Source organism: Bufo bufo, chromosome 8, assembly GCF_905171765.1.
Source record: "Bufo bufo chromosome 8, aBufBuf1.1, whole genome shotgun sequence".
In the NCBI taxonomy this organism is placed as follows: domain Eukaryota; kingdom Metazoa; phylum Chordata; class Amphibia; order Anura; family Bufonidae; genus Bufo; species Bufo bufo.
The window spans coordinates 128,677,903-128,698,399 of record NC_053396.1 but is presented as its reverse complement, the minus strand read 5'-3'; the positions used below and the strand labels follow the sequence as shown (position 1 = coordinate 128,698,399).

General features: G+C 41.4%; 1 protein-coding gene across 2 annotated transcripts in view; it reads left to right on the top strand.

Annotated features, from left to right (window-relative positions):
* The window catches only part of CHRDL1 (chordin like 1), a 130,128-nt gene extending 115,854 nt beyond the window's left edge, over nucleotides 1-14,274 (top strand). For both annotated transcript variants that reach the window (XM_040405686.1, XM_040405685.1), the window contains 3 exons: nucleotides 8,492-8,656; nucleotides 8,777-8,866; nucleotides 10,892-14,274. In XM_040405686.1, coding sequence (XP_040261620.1) covers nucleotides 8,492-8,656; nucleotides 8,777-8,866; nucleotides 10,892-11,022 — 386 coding nt within the window. In that variant the 3' untranslated portion in view covers nucleotides 11,023-14,274. The remainder of the gene's footprint in view (nucleotides 1-8,491; nucleotides 8,657-8,776; nucleotides 8,867-10,891) is intronic.
* Nucleotides 14,275-20,497: the final 6,223 nt, after the last annotated feature.

Sequence of the window (20,497 nt, the reverse complement as noted above, 5' to 3'; positions counted from 1 at the left end):
CTTGAGCACTTAGGTCTCTTCCTAGGCTGTGTCACGTCACGTTCATCGGTCATGTGGTCAGGTGCAGCTCAGTCCTATTCAAGTAAATGGAGCTCAGCTGTAATACCAAGCCCAGTTGTTCTCAAATGTATGGTGCTGTGCTTGGTGAGCATTGAGGAGGCGGTAGCGCTCACAAGAGCTCCGGTGACTGCAGCATTCTATTCAAACAATAGATTGGTGGGGGATAAGCCGTCATTATCAAATTCCTGGATAAACCCTTTAAGATAAAAGTATGTTTTCCAATAAGGCAATGCAGAAGGGTGTTAACATGTAAAAGCAAACACTATATGTAGCATGTAGTGAACAAAGTTCCAAGATCCTGACTTTACATACAGATGCTCCACAGACTTTTTTCTTTGTCTGAGATCACTGTTGTTTTTTGTCCAACAGAACTGTTTTTCATCTTCTCTCTTAGGCCGTTTTCACACAGTCAGTGTTTGATCAGTTATTTCCAGAAGTGATTATGAGCCAAAACCAGATGTGTAGGCTACAATATTATGGACAGATTTGCATCTGTTCTGTTTTTGACCAGTGATGGCCAGTTCGCAGTGTTCGCCAGCGAACACATGCGAGCTGCCATCTTAACTGACAAGTCCGGCGGTGCACAGGTAAGCCCTACCTGTGCCTGTGCGCGAGCCGGTCTGAAATGAAATGCGGTCTCCGGGAGCAGGCAGTTCCGAGAACAGCCCCTGGGGGCCGTTCTCGGAACTGCCTGCTCCCGGAGACCGCATTTCATTTCAGACCGGCTCGCGCACAGGCACAGGTAAGGACTTACCTGTGCCTCGCCGGACTTGTCAGTTAAGATGGCAGATTGCATGTGTTCGCTGGCGAACACTGTGAACTGGCCATCTCTATTTTTGACTAACACCTGGTTTTGGCTCCCAATCACTGATGGAAATCACTGATCAAGCACTAGCAGGGTCACAGGACTGTTGATTGGGTGTAGTTGAGGTGTTCACTATGCCTGCTAGACAAAGGCCTGCACCATTTGTGCAGTTAGGGAATTTTAAAAATGGCTGCATAGTAGGAGTTTGAGAAGCTGGATGATCCATCTGTCAAGTCTCAGAGAGAGTTGGATGAGAAGTTTCTGTAGTGCATCAGTGGTCAGGTGAGGGAATTGGATGATTAAGACACCAAGATCGGCATGTAATCTCCCTATATACTGCAGTATCTCAAAGGACAACCATGGCATCACAAATTAGTTCTGCAGTAGCCTGTGCAGTGACCACTGGGACCATAAGAAACTGTCTTCTTGAAGTAGGACTGCATTCATTTACTCTACTAACTCATTTGCCACTGACCTCTCATCACCAAGAGCTTCTGCACTGGTGTTGCCAGAGAGCTCACTGGAGGCATAAATGGCAAATAATAGTGTTTAGTGATGAAAGCAGGTTCTGCCTTGGTACTAACATAGTGCGGAGACACACAGGCCCAATACCAGGTGTCATGGTGTGGGGCACTACTAGCTACCAAGGCTATTCTTGTCTAGAAATCGTGGAGGGAACATTGACCAGCCTTCGGTATGTTCAGGACATTGACCATTTTTTGACTTGTGGAGACATGGTGTTCGTCCACACATTGCCTATGCTACACAACATGCCCTTCAGGGTATACAGCAACTCCCCTGGGCAGCTCCATTGCCAGATATCGCCCGCATATCTGGGACTGAATAGGGTGATGAATCTCCCATGCACAGCAGCCAACAACCATCTTGGCTGAACTTTGGGTCCGAGCTTGGAATGACATACTGTACCACAGGTTGATATCCAGCATCTGTATGACCGTTACCTTGCCAGAGTGGCAGTCTGCATCACAGCAAGGGGAGATGCCACATAGTATTACTGCGACCATGTCTCAACATCTGCAATGCTGCAGAACCCAAAATATAGGGTGCACCACCTGCCTTGGTTGACCACTAGCAGTTTATACTTTGTCGGTCTCAGCTCAATTGATTTAAAGGGGTTATCCCATGACTAATGTAAATGAAAACCAGACATCACATAGTAAATGAGAACCTCTTTCTAACAAAGCTAGAACCAGCTCTGTACCTCGCATGGATCCAAAGATCTCCACATTCATTGCTCTGCTACATTTATATCAAGCTGACAGCTCAAGGGGAGTGTCGTGTCTCAGCTCTCCCTATCACAGCTCAGGAGGCAGTTGAAGGATAAAACTGAGCATGTGCGGCCTTCTCAGTGAGCAGGTCAAAGAAATAAGGAAAAAAAACAGCAGGAGGCGCTATACAGATACATTTTATTGAATACCTCAATGGCTATGCTAAATTTATAATTACATGCAATTACAAAAGTATTGAGATCCAGGTGCTGGTTTGAAAACTGTAGAATATTTTTCATACGACAACCCCTTTAAGTTTTTCAGGTGCTCTTCTTAATTTTCTTCTAGTGTATATGTAATAGCCTATCCACATTGCTAAAAAAAAAAGAGCACTACTGGTAAGGGGCAGTGTTCCCTCTAAGATGTGCATTCTGGAAAGGAATGGGTTAAAATAACTTACTAAGGGCTTGTTCACATCAAGTACAGTGACTGAGTCACACCACACAAAAACAAAAGATTTTGATTTTAGAAAAACTGACTTTTCTAAAATTAGATTAGTGGTATACGAGTCCCTATCAGATTGGAACAGTTTCAATGGAGTCCAGGAAAAATGGGACTACTAGTGGCACTATTGAAGGCAACAAGCATTAGGCTTGTCAGTAAAAGCAAAAAAAGGAAGAGACCACTGTGGTACTCAGCAGAAATGGCCAAAATCATTAAAAACAAAAAGATAGCATTTAGTAATTATAAAATAAAAAAAATGAGAATGACAGGCAAATTTATAAGATTAGGCAGAGAGAGGCCAAACAAGTTATAAGAGCTTCTAAAGCACAGGCAGAAGAGAAATTAGTTCAGTCAGTGAAAAAAGGCGATAAGACATTCTTCAGATACATAAATGAACAAAGGAAACTAAAACAAGGAATTAACAAATTAAAAACAAAAGAAGGAAGGTATATGGAAGAAGATAAAGAACTAGCTGACTGCCTCAATGAATACTTCTGTTCATTTTTCACAAAGGAAAATGAAGGAAAAGCTGAAAAGTCAGCTGTCTAACATTAATACAAATAAGTCACAGGGGCCTGATGGTATACACCCAAAGCTATTAAAAGAGCTTAGCGGTGAACTAGCAAAACCATTAACAGATTTATTTAACCAATCACTGGTAACAGGAGTCATCCCAGAAGATTGGAAATTAGCAAATGTTGTGCCCATTCACAAGAAAGCTAGTAGGGAGGAATCGGGCAACTATAGGCCAGTAAGCCTGACATCAATAGTGGGGAAATTAATGGAAACCATACTTAAGGAGAGGATTGTGGAACATCTAAAATCCCATGGATTGAAAGATGAAAAACAGCTTGGGTTTATTTCAGGGAGATCATGTCAAACTAATCTTATTGATTTTTCTGATTGGATGACTAAAATAATAGATGGCGGAGGTGCAGTAGACATCGCTTATCTAGACTTTAGTAAGGCTTTTGATACTGTCCCACATAGAAGGCTAATCAATAAATGAGAGTCTTTGGGCTTGGACTCCCATATTGTTGAATGGATTAGGCAGTGGCTGAGAGACAGACAACAGAGGGTTGTAGTCAATGGAGTATATTCAGACCATGGTCTTGTTACCAGTGGGGTACCTCAGGGATCTGTTCTGGGACCCATATTGTTTAATATCTTTATCAGTGAAATTGCAGAAGGCCTCGATGGTAAGGTGTGTCCTTTTGCTGATGACACAAAGATTTGTAACAGGGTTGATGTTTCTGGAGGGATACATTAAATGGAAAAGGATTTAGGAAAACTAGAGGAATGGTCAAAAATCTGGCAACTAAAACTTAATGTTGATAAGTGCAAGATAATGTACCTGGGGCGTAAAAACCCAAGAGCAGAATATAAAATCAGTGATACAGTCCTAACCTCAGTATCTAAGGAAAGGGATTTAGTGGTCATTATTTCAGAAGACTTGCAGGAAATGCTTGCAGAATTCTTGGGTGCATAGGGAGAGGCATTACCAGTAGAAAGAGGGAGGTGCTCATGCCGCTCTACAGAGCACTAGTGAGACCTCATTTGGAGTATTGTGCTCAGTACTGGAGACCATATCTCCAGAAGGATATTGATACTTTGGAGAGAGTACAGAGAAGAGCTACTAAACTAGTACATGGATTGCAGGATAAAACTTACCAGGAAAGATTAAAGGACCTTAACATGTATAGCTTGGAAGAAAGACAAGACAGAGGGGATATGATAGAAACTTTTAAATACATAAAGGGAATCAACAAGGTAAAAGAGAAGAGAATATTTAAAAGAAGAAAAACTGCTACAAGAGGACATAGTTTTAAATTAGAGGGGCAAAGGATTAAAAGTAATATCAGGAAGTATTACTTTACTGAGAGAGTAGTGGATGCATGGAATAGCCTTCCTGCAGAAGTGGTAGCTGCAAAAAAGGTGAAGGAGTTTAAAGAGGACTTTTCACTAGAATAAAAAATCTAAGCATACAGACATGGAGAGCGGCGCCCGGGATCTCCCTGCACTTACTATTATCCCTGGGCGCCGCTTCGTTCTCCCGGTATAGGCTCCGGGATCTTCATATGTTCGGCTCAACCGAGTGGAGCTTGCCGGCGTCTCCTTCTCCCAGGCTGTAGTGCTGGCCAATTGCAGCGCTCAGCTCATAGCCTGAGAGAAAAAAAAACCTCTCAGGCTATGAGCTGAGCGCTGAGATTGGCCAGCGCTACAGCCTGGGAGAAGGAGACGCCGGCAAGCTCCACCCAGTTGAGCCAAACATATGAAGATACCGTAGCCTATACCGGGAGAATGGAGCGGTGCCCAGGGATAATAGTAAGTGCAGGGAGATCCCTGGGCGCCGCTCTCCATTTCTGTATGCTTAGTTTAGGTTTTTTATTCTAGTGAAAGGTCCTCTTTAAACATGCATGGGATAGGCATAAGGCCATCCTTCATATAAGATAGGGCCAAGGGCTATTCATAGTATTCAGTATATTGGGCATACTAGATTGGCCAAATGGTTCTTATCCGCCGACACATTCTATGTTTCTATGTTTCTCGTTGCCTCCTTTTGCCTCTTCCTCCTACTCCACTTCCTCCTCTACCGCCTCCTCATCCGGTCAGCGTAACACCTGCACCACCAACTTCAGCACAGCCAGGGGAAAATGACAGCAGGCTGTTTTGAAACTCATCTGTTTGGGGGGAAAACCCCACACCGTGCAGGAGCTGTGGATGGGAATGGAACAACAGACCGATGAGTGGTTGGTGCTAGTGAGCCTCAAACCTGGCTTGGTGGTGTGCAATAACGGTCGAAATCGCATAGCAGCTCTGGGCCTAGCCGGTTTGACGCACATCCATTGCCTGGCGCATGTGCTGAATTTGGTGGTGCAGAGGTTCCTGAAAAATTACCCCAATATGTCAGAGCTACTGCAGAAAGTGCGGGCCGTCTGTGTGCGCTTTCGGCGTTCTCACCCTGCTGCTGCTCGCCTATCTGTGCTGCAGCGTAATTTACGGCCTTCCCGTTCACTGCCTCAAATGCGACATACCCACAAGGTGGAACTCCACCTTGCACATGCTGGAGAGACTGTGCGAGCAGCAGCAGGCGATAGTGGAGTTTCAGCTGCAGCACACATGGGTGAGTCGCTCTGCGGAACAGCACCACTTCACCACCAACGGGTGGGCCTCCATGCAGGACGTGTGTGCCGTGTTTTGCTGTTTTGAGTACTCCACCAACATGGCCAGTGCCAATGATGCCGTCCTCAGCGTTACTATCCCACTTCTATGTCTCCTTGAAAAAACACTTTGGGCGATGATGGAAGAGGATGTGGTACAGGAGGAAGAGAAGGAGGAAGAGGGATAATTTTCACGGTTATCAGGCCAGTCATTCACAAGTGGCTCGGAGGGTGGGTTTCTGCACCAACAGAGGCCAGGTACACAACTGTTCAGCCAGGATACAGTTCTGGAGGATGAGGAGGATGATGAGGAGGAAGAACCATGTTCACAGCAGGGTTGCACCGAAAGCAGCTCATGGGCATCAAAGGAGCGTGGCTGGGGGGATACAGAGGACACAAACGATACACAGACGACAGCTTGTCGTTGCCTCTGGGCAGCCTGGCACACATGAGTGACTACATTCTGCAGTGACTGCGCAATGAACGCTAAGTTGCCCACATTCTAATCTAGTGCTGATTACTGGGTGGCCATGCTTCTGGATCCCCGCTACAAGGACAACGTGCCGTCCTTAATTCCGTCACTGGAGCGTGATCGGAGGATGCGCAAGTACAAGCGCATGCTGGTAGACACGCTACTGATGGAAGCACAACACGCTCAGTGGAAGCACAAGGCGAAGTCAGAGGAGGAGGAAGAAGTCTCCACCACAGCTGGGGCACCGCCAGCACCTCAGAAGGGAGGATTAGCATGGCCGAAATGTGGAAAAGCTTTGTCAGCACGCCACAACAACCAGCACCACCAGCTGATGCGGAATGTCTTAGCAGGAGGCAGCATTTCAGCAACATGGTGGAACAGTACGTGTGTGTACGCCTACATTTACTGACTGAAGGGTCTGCCCCATTCAACTTCTGGGTCTCCAAATTGGGCACATGGCCTGAGCTTGCCCTTTATGTCTTGGGGGTGCTGGCCTGCCCTGCGGCCAGTGTATTGTCCGAAAGTGTGTTTAGCACGGCAGGGGGTGTGATCACAGACAAGCGCAGCCGCCTGTCCACAGCCAACGTGGACAAGCTCACGTTCATTAAAATAAACCAGGGATGGATCCCACTGGACTTGTCTGTACCTTGTGCTGAATAGACAAGTATACCGGCCGCACCCAACCAATGTTATACTCCAGTGCACTTTCTCTTTGCGTTCTCGTTTCCTTTTTCCAATGTTTTGGGGCCTTCCCAAATTTTAAATAAATAAATAAATAATGGGGGAAAAAAAGGCTTTCTCCTTCTCGTCCACCCCCGATTCCACCTACACCGCCACGTCCACCGTTTCCTCAAACTCCTACTCCACTTTGACCTCCGCCTCCTAGTTCAAGATTATTATTTTAAAATGTATTTCTATTCTATGTTATTTTAAGTAATTTCCCTATCCACATTTGTTTGCAGGGCAATTATCCTGCTATTGCCCCCATTTTTCTTCCTTTTACAGCCCTCTAGCCCTTACTATGACTATTTTACAGCCATTTTAGTGCACCAAAGTTCGGGTCCCCATATTGACTTCAATAGGTTTCGAGTTCGGGGTCAAGTTCGGGTCCCAAACTCGAAGTTCGGCCAAACCCGGCGAACCCAAACATCCACTGGTCCGCTCATTTCTAGTCACCGCACATGGTTCATGGGGAGAAACTCAGTAATGGCTTCCAGATATTGTTGCAAGTGTGCTGTCCATGCATGTCTTTACAATAACATGAAATGCAAATATCATGCATTGTATGATTAAGTCCATTAAAGCACCATGTCTGAAATGATAGAAAGAAATGATAATATGCAATTCTATGTCACTCAAGCCCATGAAATCTATACCTGTAGATTATATTTATGGATTATGTCATTGGACTTTAGTTTCAACTTCTTTGTGGTACACTTGGCACAGTGTCCTATTCACTTCTACAACTATAATTCTAGATGCCATGATAATTATACATGTTATGTGCATGGTGCTGCAACTTGATTGTAGAAAACAGGAGTGAATGGGTAGAGAAAAAATTGGTAATATATTGTTATAGTTTATATGTTATAGTGTATATTGTGAAGAGTCATCAGTGAGTAGGGCAGGGTTGCTGGGAGAATTACAAAAATTTCCCGCAGTTGACCTGAGTTGCCCTATAGGTATACAGATTTTTTTATCACATGGGTGAATCTATTCTAAACAAATTTGTTATTATTTTCCAAAAACTTTGGTTTCCAATGAATCTGAATTTTTTGGGGATTCATCCCGAACAAATGACACAAAATGTCAGCCACTATTTTATAGAGACCTTGGATAAAGTCTTAGGAGACCTCAGAGTGTTATGCATGACTTTTCAGGGCAATTGGGACACTTTCTTTTTGGACCAAGTTTATTCGGAACGAATGGGATCTGACACCCAATTCAAATTTGGGAAATTCGCTCTCTAATCACAACCTATTGTCTGCCAATGGAGTACAGACTACAGAGGTAAAATAGAACATTAACTAATTACAAGGTTGACAGGGATGCCAAGGGCAACTTTAACCTTCCCTGGCTGATGTGATAGAAGTGTCCTCATCAGCAGAAAAATTCCTGTAGGAGGTTTTGCTGGTAGGGAAGATTCCTAATATTTTGTTGACAGCATGTGCAGGCTAGAGGCATTCATCAAAAATGTATAGCTTGCTTGGCTGTGGAAATGTGTGATAACTGTTAGTTTCTTGCTTCTCTACTAATACAGAGGAAATCCCAGAGCCGCAGTCAGGTGACAAAGATTATCTCTGTGAGGAGACCATCCCTGTCTTTGAGTCTGTATTGATAGAGGAAGGCGAAATGGTCAGGAAAATAGCAGTGGTGACAGAAGAGCCTCCAGTAGCAGAAATTCACGTATGGATAATCCAGAAAGGTAATGAGTGAATAAGACATTTAGGTATTGCCCTTTTGCGATATAGATTTTCTAACCAGACATGACTATATACACTTGTTCTGTTCCATCTAAACACCCTTGAACCCTTATATTTGGTAGGTGTTCTGCACGAGTTTCACACAGAAAAAATGTCTAAGGAAGAATTTGAAGATCAGCAGGAATTTAAACAGATAACACGGACAACTGCAAGTAAGTTCTCACGTATCAAACTCTAAACATATACAGTATATATACATGTTCTAGAACTCACATTTAGCTCACTTTCATACGATCAGTATTTTTAAGCCACAACCAGGATTGGGTCCAAAACACAGAAGAGACACAAATCTTTCAAATATACTTTTTCTCTGTGGCCTCCACTCCTAGTTTTGGCTTACAAATACTGATGCAAAATACTGACCAAGTACTGACCATGTATCTCCTACCCTATGCCTCCTGGAAGATATATCTCTTTTGAAGACTACTAAATCCAATTTTGGGTAATTGTTAGAGCTTTAATGTTGGCCAAGATGTTGTTTTTCAATTTCTAATAGTGTTCCCAGTTTTGTATATTGGAGAAAGTCACTGAAATCTATGAGTACCAATGAAAAACGGCCTTTGTACAACAAGGATGGGTCAAATATCTGTATGCTTCTTGGAACCCATGGTTAGTGGCATTACCAGATGATTTTAGAAGGTTAATACTAATGTGATACTTGGTTGATGCCTTCCTTTTTCCTCTCCCTCTCTCCTTTCCTTATCATAGGTGGGTGGTGGGTAGTAGGGTTTGCTACTTTTTGTGTATCTCTTTTTGGCTGCATTTTGCTTAATTATGTATACTGATGTTAAAAAGTAAACTCAGAAAAAATAATACTGACCATTTGGTAGCAGCATGTGTGTCAATCCAGACGTGGAAGAAAAATATGTAACATGCGGGTTTTGCCTCAAATCTTTCTAATGATTTGCCACAGATTTCAGCCTTTGCATGTGTGGCATAAATCAGTTCCACAGCATGCCCTGAAATCTGCTGGTATCACCTTTCTTTATAATATCATTTTTTTTTTTTTTGGAAGTGGAGGAGCAATAAATGAATGAAACATAGATATTACAGTACAAAAGCTAAATTATTAAAACTTTGGCATATATTATGGTGTTTTAGTGCTTATGGGCGTAATAGAGAGGACTGATTACCAGACTGTTTCTATTTTGAGACAAACCATCTTTTTTTTTGTTTTATATACTTGTTCTTGTCCCTTGTAATCCAATTATACAAATGTTACTAAATTTTGATGCTTTGCTTGTTAATCCAGTGAGCTACTGTCTCTGGCAAAGTTATGGTAAAGTTTACAGCTAAATGGTGGTCTCATGAACCAGCTGGGCCATTGAGGTTTTGTCCCTAGTGAGACATGATCTAGTGATTTAAGATACCCATACTCCTTCAATAAATGTCCCCTGACTGCTGTCTCTCCTGAACCCACCATACACATACACAATTGTCCGACACCTCTGCCAGACACTTCTGGCAGAGGCATATCTCCCAGCAGAATTATTATACTTTGAAGTTTAACATGCCCGATCCTTTTCTCTCCCAACATCAGCTGTCTGGGAAGAGTTGGATGCTCCCATACAAAAAAGATTGTCAGACAGTCATATTTGGTTGATGATAGTCTAATGTGTATGGGAGCCTTTAGTGTCATAGTAGCCGGTCCCTGGTGACCTAGTGTGTTAGTACATAGTCCCTACATTTTCAGTTGATTATCAGGTATGGCTATCTGGTAATATACTGTACATGGCCCAGTCATTAAAGGGCATAGGTCAGCAGATTTGTAACTATGAAACTGGCTGACCTGTTACATGTACGCTTGGCAGCTGAAGACATCTGTGTTGGTCCCATGTTCATATGTGTCCACATTGCTGAGAAAAATGATGTTTTACTATATGCAAATGAGCCTCTAGGAGCAACGGGGGCGTTACCATTACACCTAGAGGGTCTGCTCTCTCTGCAACTGCCGCGTCCTCTGCACTTTGATTGACAGGATTAGACAGGCATGATCACAGGTTTCTATAAATGTTGTTTAGTGAAATATATTTAAATATATGCACTTTTCTGCAGACATAGGAGAGAGAGAGACAGATACATAAATGTATCCTTGAATTTATTTTAACCAATTCATCTTGCAAATCTTTCTGGTCACATTTAAACCACTAAGTTACCACATGCTTATTTATTCTCAGGCCAGTGGAAAATCTTTAGCGAGGGCGAAGCTCAGATCAGCCACATGTGTGAAACTCGAATTTGCCGGACAGAACTGGAAGACTTGGTGAAGGTTCTGTACCTGGACAAGACTGAAAAGGGTCATTGTTGAGAGCAAAAACATTGAACGGGAAGAGAAAACCAGAGACCGCCTAAAGACATTGGATTCGTAGCCGGACTGCAAGCTGATTCTGCTTAAGTCAACATTGTCGCCAAACCCAGAATGTAGGGACTATTAAGAATGGTGTGTTGAAGAAAAGTAACTGGCAGATCCAAGTGTGTAGGAGTCTGTGAGCAGTTAAATGCTTCCTCTTATGCCTAAGAGGGTTGGCATCAACTGTGAAAAAAACACAGGTTTCTTCTTTACGAGAAAAAAAATGTTTATTTGGAAAGTTAAAATTAATGGAATAAGCATAACTTAATAGAAGAACGGAAGGCCCATAACGTAGAAACTTCACAATTCATATGTATATGCGTGTCTGCCTGAACATACCCGCGTGGTGAATAGTTCCCCAAGTGTGGCATTTAATTAGAAGGCAACATATTATATTGGCATTGACACAACTATGCCTGATTTTGCCACTAAATTTGGAGTTTGCTTTTCATGTAACCTTGATTATGCAAAGGTTTCTATTCTTGTCTTTAACGCTTTACTGAGCTTCCATTGTGCAGGTTTTGTGTTGCAGGACAATCTGACATTAATACAAATTAAGGAGTTTTCCCCTATAAATCATGATTCTGGGCCAAAGCTACTTAGATTTAACTGTTTAGCCTCACTAGGATCAGGCTGTTTTAAATGTTCTTCTAAACGATCTTGACACCACTATGAATGCAGTGGTCGTGTATTAAAGAGAATAAACCACCAGCCTTTAAAATGTTTTAGAGTGTGTAAAGCTTTTATATAGGTTTGTATTGGTTATCCCTTAGGGCTCATTCACAGGACTAGTGTGCTATCTGTTTTGTTTTTTTTACTTTTTTTCAGCACACAGACCCTTTCATTTCTATGGGGCCATGCACAAATCTTTTTTTTTTTATATATTTTGCAGATCCATATATTTGATCTGCAAACCTCCTATTCTTGTCTGTATTAGCAAATAAGAATAGTCCTTTCTATTGGTGGGAGTGAAAAGAATATGGAATGCACATGGAAGCTATAAATGTTTTGTTGATCCGACTGAAATACAGACATGGTCATATGCATGTGGCTTTATCTGCAGGAATTTCTAGAGGCTGCAAAATACAGTATGTCTCTATATAAAATATATGATTTTCTTCTTCTGCTGTAGCTTTACCTCCAGGTAATATTAAAAAAATATATGGAATAAGTTTTGTCAAGCAACATTTAAAAAACTGACTCTAAAGAAAAACACAAGTCACTTGACCCTTGAGTTGTCCTAGCTATTTGAATTGCATTTGACAATTTCCTGTTAGGGTGCTGCCACACATTTAGGCTTTTTGATGAAGTTCTGGAAGCCAAAATCTGGAGTGGATCTTAACATGAGAGAAAATATTAAGGGCAGATATAACTTCTCAATCTTTTCAATTCACTCCTGGTTTTGGCTAAAAAAACTGCACCAAGAAACCTAAACGTGTGGCAGTACCCTTACTGAGGAGGCATAACTCCACTTTGTTACGTCAACAATGAAACTGCAGAACCAAGAAGGAAACGTCATGAAATTATGGAAATCACAGGATCAACAGACATGTTAATGATATGCAAATGATAAAAAATGGAAACAGAATATTTAAAACATCTCGATTTATACATTATTGAGTATGATCATTACACACAGAAATGCACACGTTTACATGCTATCAGTGAGGTTCCTAATGATTCTCTGAGGAATGTACTACCATGCTGAATGCACTTGGGCATGCAATTCATCAAGATCTTCTGCTGGCAGCTCCCTGTGCAATTGCCAGCCAATGACGTCCCAGATGTGCTCAATGGGAGACAAGTCCAGAGATGTTGCAGGCCATAGTAGCACATTTAGGTCATGCAGGCTACTCACAGTAGCACAAGCAACATGTGGTCTGACGTTGTCCTGTTAAAGACTGCTCCTAGGACACTTTGGAGAAATGGCCGTACCACTAGTTCCATGGTCAAATCAATATAACGACAAGCTGTTAGTGTACTGTACCTGGAATGAAGACTAGAGGGGTCCGGCTACTAAACATTATGCCATTCCACACTATAATATCTGGAGTAGGACCAGTGTGACATTCCCTTGTAAAGGCCTCCTAATGGTGTTGCCTACATGGTATCTGGACCAATCTCTGGCTATCTTTGCATATGAGACAAAAGCGGGACTCATCACTGAAGAGAATAGATCTCCATTTCAGCCTCCATTGCTGTCCTGCTGTGCACCATGGTATCCTTTGAGAGTGGTAGCGTTAGGTCAATGTAACATCTGTAGCTGGACATCTGGCTCATAACCCAATGTTGTGCAAACGCCTTCTGATGGTTTGTGTAGATGCTGTTTGCCACCCTGGGCTTGAGATGTGACATCCAGTTTCACTTGCAGTACAAAATGGGTCACTATGCACCATTCTTCTAATCCGTCTGTCCACAGGTTCGCCTCTGTGTACCTCTTGCTGCCATTCCAGTTCTTTCTTGTTCTCCCAACCACAGGGACACAAAACATTAAACAATTCTGACTTCTCAGCCTAAACGAGTAGCAATCTGCCTTGATAAACCAAGCTTTCTCAGTTCAAGGATTCTGCCCCTCTCAGTTTGTGACAGGTAGCAATAACTGGCATGTCGACAAACAGGAGGCATCGCACAATCATCCCATATGCCTTGATCCAATTTTTGAGGTTTCATGTGGCTTAAAACTTTTAATATGGCTTTTATGTCCCCCCCCCCCATCCCACGTGCCACAGATTGGAGCTAGGTGTTTTAAAAAGTGACAATTTACAGATCTTAGCGACACCTGCAACTTTCTTGATTTGCATAACCTTATGGCTTGTCCTTCTTGATGTTGCAATTTCAATGAGTGTATTTCACAATGTCCAAAAAGCAGCTGAGATATACAGTTTGGAAAAAAGTAAGCTTCCTGGACTTGTGACTATGACATGACAGATATAAGGGATAACTGCAGAAGTACTTAAATATTTTGAATGGAGTTAGACTTTATCATTATGATATGTGAAAGTGCTACATAGCAAGTGTAAGTAAAGTATATGTCAGTATTGTTGAGCCTTATTAAGAGCAGTATACAGTAGGTGTGCATTCAATGTGAGATTTACCATATAAGAAATATTGTGAAAAGTTATGAAGAATTCTAAAACTTTATTTTAAACATTTTGTGTACTGTGATAGTCTGGTGCTCTCAACCCTATATACAGTTCAAATTAAAGAGGATTTCTGCCCAAAAATTTAAAATATCAATTTTCGGAATTCATTTTGTTTTACTTTGATATATAGTGATATTACATATTGACTGTTCCATTGCGGCAGCCATTTTTGCAAAATTGGCAACAGGAAATGTGGCAATATTGAATGGACTGCTCTAAAACAGATTACTAGATGTCACTTTGTCAGTATGTTTAATCAATAGTGTTGAGCGCGAATATTCGAATAGCGAAATTTTTGATCGAATATCGGCACTTCGCTAATTCGCGAATATTTCGAATATAGTGCTATATATTCGTTATTTCGTATATTTGTTTTATTTTTATTTTTTTATTGTTACCCTAGCTTTTGAAAAGGCGGTACTTTTAAGAGATGATTCCCTGCTCCCTGCCCGCTCAAGTCAGTGCCGCCTCTATCTAATTCCGGTGCGCATGGAGCGTCCCCATCACCATGGGAACGCATCCATGCTAGAATGTACTGTCGGATTTCAGAATCAAGTTGCAATCGCAATCCGAATAATATAACTTAAATAAATCGCATAACGATTTTAACTTGTACCTGGTTTACAATGGTTGGCTTTCTTGAATTAACGAAGATGGAGAATATTTCGTTTTGACTAATAAATATATTCGTCATCCTCGCTAATTGAAAGTTAATTAGTAAACCAGGTCTAAGTTGAAATCCCAATGCGATTAATTCAAGTTATATTAATCGCATTGCGATTTTAACTTGAAGCTGCTGCTGGGTCTCTAATGAAATGGGTCAGCTTGCTAGAATTAACGAAGTTAACGAATATGGAATCTAGCAGTGCTAATTTGCAATTGCAATGCGATAATATTTGCTATTATTATTAACCGCATTGCGAATCCAACATTTATAATCCACTATTCTTAGATACTGTATAGTACTATATTCGTTTTGTGGAGCATTAAACATAGGGAGATAAATCGCCTTACTCGATAATTACGTAGTTGTCATTATCGCTTAATGCGATAATAACTTAAATTGAGGAAGATGTAGAATACTTCGCTATCTTTGTTGATGTAGATTCTACATGAACGAAGATAGCGAAGTATTCTACATGAACAAAGATAGCGAAGTATTCTACATCAACGAAGATAGCGAAGTATTCTACATTGTACAATACTTCGCTATCTTCGTTGATGTAGAATACTTTGCTATCTTCGTTCATATAGAATACTTCGCTATCTTCATTTATGTAGAATAAAGAATACTTTGCTATCTTGATTCTTTTATTAATATAAAGACATAGAATATAGCGCAATATTTGGGTTAAATCTAGATCTACAAGATTAAAGATTAAAGAATAGGAAAGTTGCCTTATTATTAAGTTATAAGGCAATTAGAAGTTATAATTTATAACTTCTAATTTTAAGCTTAAAAATCGCAATATCCGAATGATTAAATCGCATATTAATCACGATAAATACAAAAATGACGACTATTCGATTAGACGAATATAAGACGAATATTCAAGCGAATATTCGCGAAATCAAATATGACACCTCCCGCTCAACACTATTAATCAACTACAATATAATTTGTACCGTCCACTGGTAACCAATATGGCTGCAATTTCAGATCTACTAATACGTTTGCATTTTAAGTTAAAATTCTGCATAAATTATCATTGTAATGCATAAAGTAACACAACAGGAATCATGGTACACATATAATTTTGCTGGCCATCTGGCTTGTAGCATTCATATGTATGAAACTTTACACATGTTCTCATCGGTCCTCATCATTTTGGCATAGCACTAAACAGTTAGGCCTTTACCAGTGTAGACAACCAAACTTGGGTTTGGAAAAATATGTCCTCGTCTTGTCCCCAGGAAGATTTTCTAATGTTCCACTTGTGGTATTAATGAAAAGTTTTTAATTTCTATTTCTATTAAATCTGAATTTCCTAATATTTTAACTATTCATACAGGAAACAAAGCACCTTCAGCTTAATTGTCCCAGCTGGTGACACAGACAAAGGCCTTTCTGTTGATCTCATGTACAAAGCTCAGAGCTGGCTGAGTTCTGCAAAATTTTGCAAGAGAAATGCAAGGTCCGTCATTAAGGGTTTACGGCCCGTGTGAGTTATTTTAAATCCGATGCCTTCATCTCACAGCTGGTCCTTTGAGTGGGCTTGGATTCTTCTAGCTGACATCATCAGCAGGGCATAACAAAGGAGTCGCTCATTTGAAGTGAGCCATGGATGCCATGTGTACAGCTTTCACTCCAGGCAAACACGATTCCTAATGAGCTCTTGGCGAGAAATGGTGCTGTCCATACTAACTTGTGTCTTCTTCACAGCACTGCCCATACAGACCGCTATTTATGTGTCAGATCTGTAAATGAGACCGGGAAACTTGCTGTTGCATCATTTTCTGGCTTTGAAGTATGGGCAGGCATAACAACCGCTTTCAATTATGGAGTATCTTCTCAGTTAAACTGTTGAGCTTCATGGGTGTTTATATTTCATTGAAAATAAGTTGTCAGCAGAAAGAAAATATCAAAGGACCAAAAAATGAGATGAGAACAACATTACATCATTAAAGTCCATGACACAGAGTTTTTAGACTTAAAGGGGTATTCCCATCTGGACTTTCAGTGTACAGCTACATGGGGATTTTGGGCATGACACGTGTTGTGCGCCAGTGTCGCAACCAAAGTATCGCAATGTAATAGAAATCAATGGGGTCGCAGCTCCACTCGCACGTTTGATGCGGCCGTGACCCACAAACCACAAACAATTGCAGCATACATGCGAGACGCACTGCGACCTCATTCATTCTTATGGTAGCCCTGTTACACTGTGATCTGTGGTTGTGTCACAGCTGTTGTGGCCAAAATCATCATGTAGCCAAGCCCTTATGGCATAACAATAGGATATGCAATTAACGTTCAATAGGTGCGAGTCCAACTTCTGGGACACACTCCTATCTCAAGAACAGGGCCTGGTTGTGAATGGGAAGCAAGCTACACATGCCCAGCCGTTTTATTTCACTGCTATGGGACTTCTGAAAATACAGGGTGGGCCATTTATATGGATACACCTTAATAAAATGGGAATGGTTGGTGATATTAACTTACTGTTTGTGGCACATTAGTATATGTGAGGGGGGAAACTTTTCAAGATGGGTGGTGACCATGGCAGCCATTTTGAAGTTAGCCATTTTGAATCCAACTTTAGTTTTTTCAATAGGAAGAGGGTCATGTGACACATCAAACTTATTGGGAATTTCACACGAAAAACAATGGTGTGCTTGGTTTTAACGTAACTTTATTCTTTCATGAGTTATTTACAAGTTTCTCTTTGTTTACAGCCATTGACATGTCGCCGAGGTTAACACGTGAGGAGCGGATATAAATTGTGTTGATGTCTGGTGAACGCAGTAACTGGGTCATTGCAGCAGATTTCAATGCAAGACACCCTACGAGACCATCCATCTCCCATGCTACAGTTAGCAAACTGCTTGCTAAGTTTCATGAAACTGGTTCAGTGTTGGATTTGCCAAAATGTGGACGCATGAAATCTGTCTCTAATGAAGGAAACATCAGTGGCTGTCCCAGCTTCATTCAGCAAGAGCCCACAGCGTAGCACTCGCCGCATGTCACTGGAGAGTGGCATTAGTCGAACATCCCTTCGGTGGATATTAGCTACTCACAAATGGCACCCTTACAAACTCCAGCTACTGCAGCATCTCAACGAGGATTTGCAGAATTTGCAAAACAAAAATTGGAACAGGACCCTCAGTTTACACAGAAGATTTTGTTCAGTGATGAGGCAAACTGTTATGTGAATGGTGAAGTTAACAAACAAAACCACCGCTATTGGTCTGACACTAACCCACATTGGATAGATCCCTCCAAGACTGTTGGAACAAAAAAAATGATGGTATGGTGTGGTATATGGGGTACAAAGATACTGGGGCCATTCTTCATCAATGGAAACCTTAAGGCCACTGGATATGCGAAATTGCTATATGATGATGTGTTTCCCTCTTTATGCACTGAAGCTGGCACGTTCCCTGAGTTTTTCCAGCAAGATGGTGCACCACCACATTATGGGTGTCAGGTCCGAGCATTCCTAGATGAACAGTTTCCTGGAAAGTGGATTGGTCGTCGTGGGCCAGTTGAATGGCCCCCAAGGTCTCCCGATCTGACCCCCTTAGACTTTTATCTTTGGGGTCATCTGAAGGCAATTGTCTTTGCTGTGAAGATACGAGATGTGCAGCACCTGAAACTACGGATACTGGAAGCCTGTGCTAGCATTTCTCCTGTGGTGTTGCTATCAGTGTGTGAAGAGTGGGAGAAGAGGGTTGCATTGACAATCCAACACAATGGGCAGCACATTGAACACATTTTATAAGTGGTAAGAAACTTGTAAATAACTCATGAAAGAATAAAGTTACGTTAAAACCAAGCACACCATTGTTTTTCTTGTGAAATTCCCAATAAGGTTGATGTGTCACATGACCCTCTTCCTATTGAAAAAACAAAAGTTGGATTCAAAATGGCCAACTTCAAAATGGCCGCCATGGTCATCACCCATCTTGAAAAGTTTCCCCCCTCACATATACTAATGTGCCAAAAACAGGAAGTTAATATAACTAACCATTTCCATTTTATTAAGGTGTATCCATATAAATGGCCCACCCTGTAGTTCAGCACTGGCTTGGCTATTTTAAAAAAAATCCCACAGTGGTACATGGAGAGAACTCCCTGCATGCATGGTGTGCTTCTCATTCATGGTGGGGTCACGTTCTTGAGCTAGGAAGTGCAGCCCACACCTTTATACGGAATCTGTTGCCACAATCTTGGACTATTATCTGCAGTATTACATAGGTTGAACCACTGATACAGCGTTCAGATCACAATTTTTTATTATTCTACTGCCCCCATTTTTTATGTCAGCTCTGGTGCACTAAAATACTGTATATTGTCTGGACTGCTGTGCATGCGAAAAGGAGTCCTCTCCAACATATTAGCACAGCAATCTAGACTGTGTATTTCAACACAGCTTTGAGCGCTGACAGCGATGCAACGAAGGGCAGTAGAAAAATAAAAAATAGTGATATGAACTCCTTATCTCCAGTACTTCTCATGTACTACTGCAGATATTAAAATATTCTCTTTTAAGCATATCCTGTCAATATGCCATAAGTATCCAGATGAGACAACCCCTTTAAAATTTAATTTTAAGAATTATTTTCAACCCTATTGAAATTGACTAAAAATTTTACATTTTATTTTCAAAAATTTCATTTGGCAGTATAAAGTATGGGTAGAATATGCAAATAGTAAATAAAGGGTCAGCTGCACTTTGATGCCTTCATGGAGGGCAGCATAGGGTAGTGACAGACCATCTGATCTCACAGCGCGTACCAGCACTGCAAGAGAGATGACCCCCATGCTGCTCGCTGACCCCGACATCTTCTTTCCTATGCACAAGTGGTTAACACTCTTACCTCACAGATCTGGGGTCTTAGTGAAGAAATTCGTGGCACACCAGAGTAGTTTTGATGCAATTTAATTAATTCATTGATGTTTTACATCATTTCACAACTTCATGTATATATACATAATTGATACATCCGGATAGCAAATTAGGCTTGTATAACGTGTCCCAACGTTTCGGCCATATATCTGGCCTTTGTCAAGGGATCTATGAAAGATTATATGAATAAAAATCTCTGATAGGTACATATAATAATGAAGGTGAACAGAAGGTCATATATAAATAATAAAATATACAAAAGATGGTCAGGTATATATGTCAAGATATAAAGCAAAACAAGAGAAAATATAATTTCATGCGTATCATCCCTGAGAGAAAGTCACAGTGTGGCATTGACAGGAAACATCTGTGGGGTAATGGAAAAGGCGCCATGTTAGCATAATAGACATGCGTCAGTGTAAGTCACTGAATACGTTCATATAGGCAAGACATTGTCATATAAATCAGGAAGTATGGCTGGGTGCCCCACAATATGTTACCAAAGGTGTCAGGAGATATTTATTGCTGTAAATAGACCTGTTGGGGAAGAAAGAGACCAGCGATTACCTGTGGTTGTAATAGTGGAGAGCTTGTCCGGATATGTCCGCAATGAAAGGCGCGCTTGGATTTATAAAGGGTACTAGATTGTACCGTCTCTGTAGTGGCTGCGTGCGTCCGTGATGACGTCACGCCGCTCGCGCATGCGCGCTAGCCTCTACT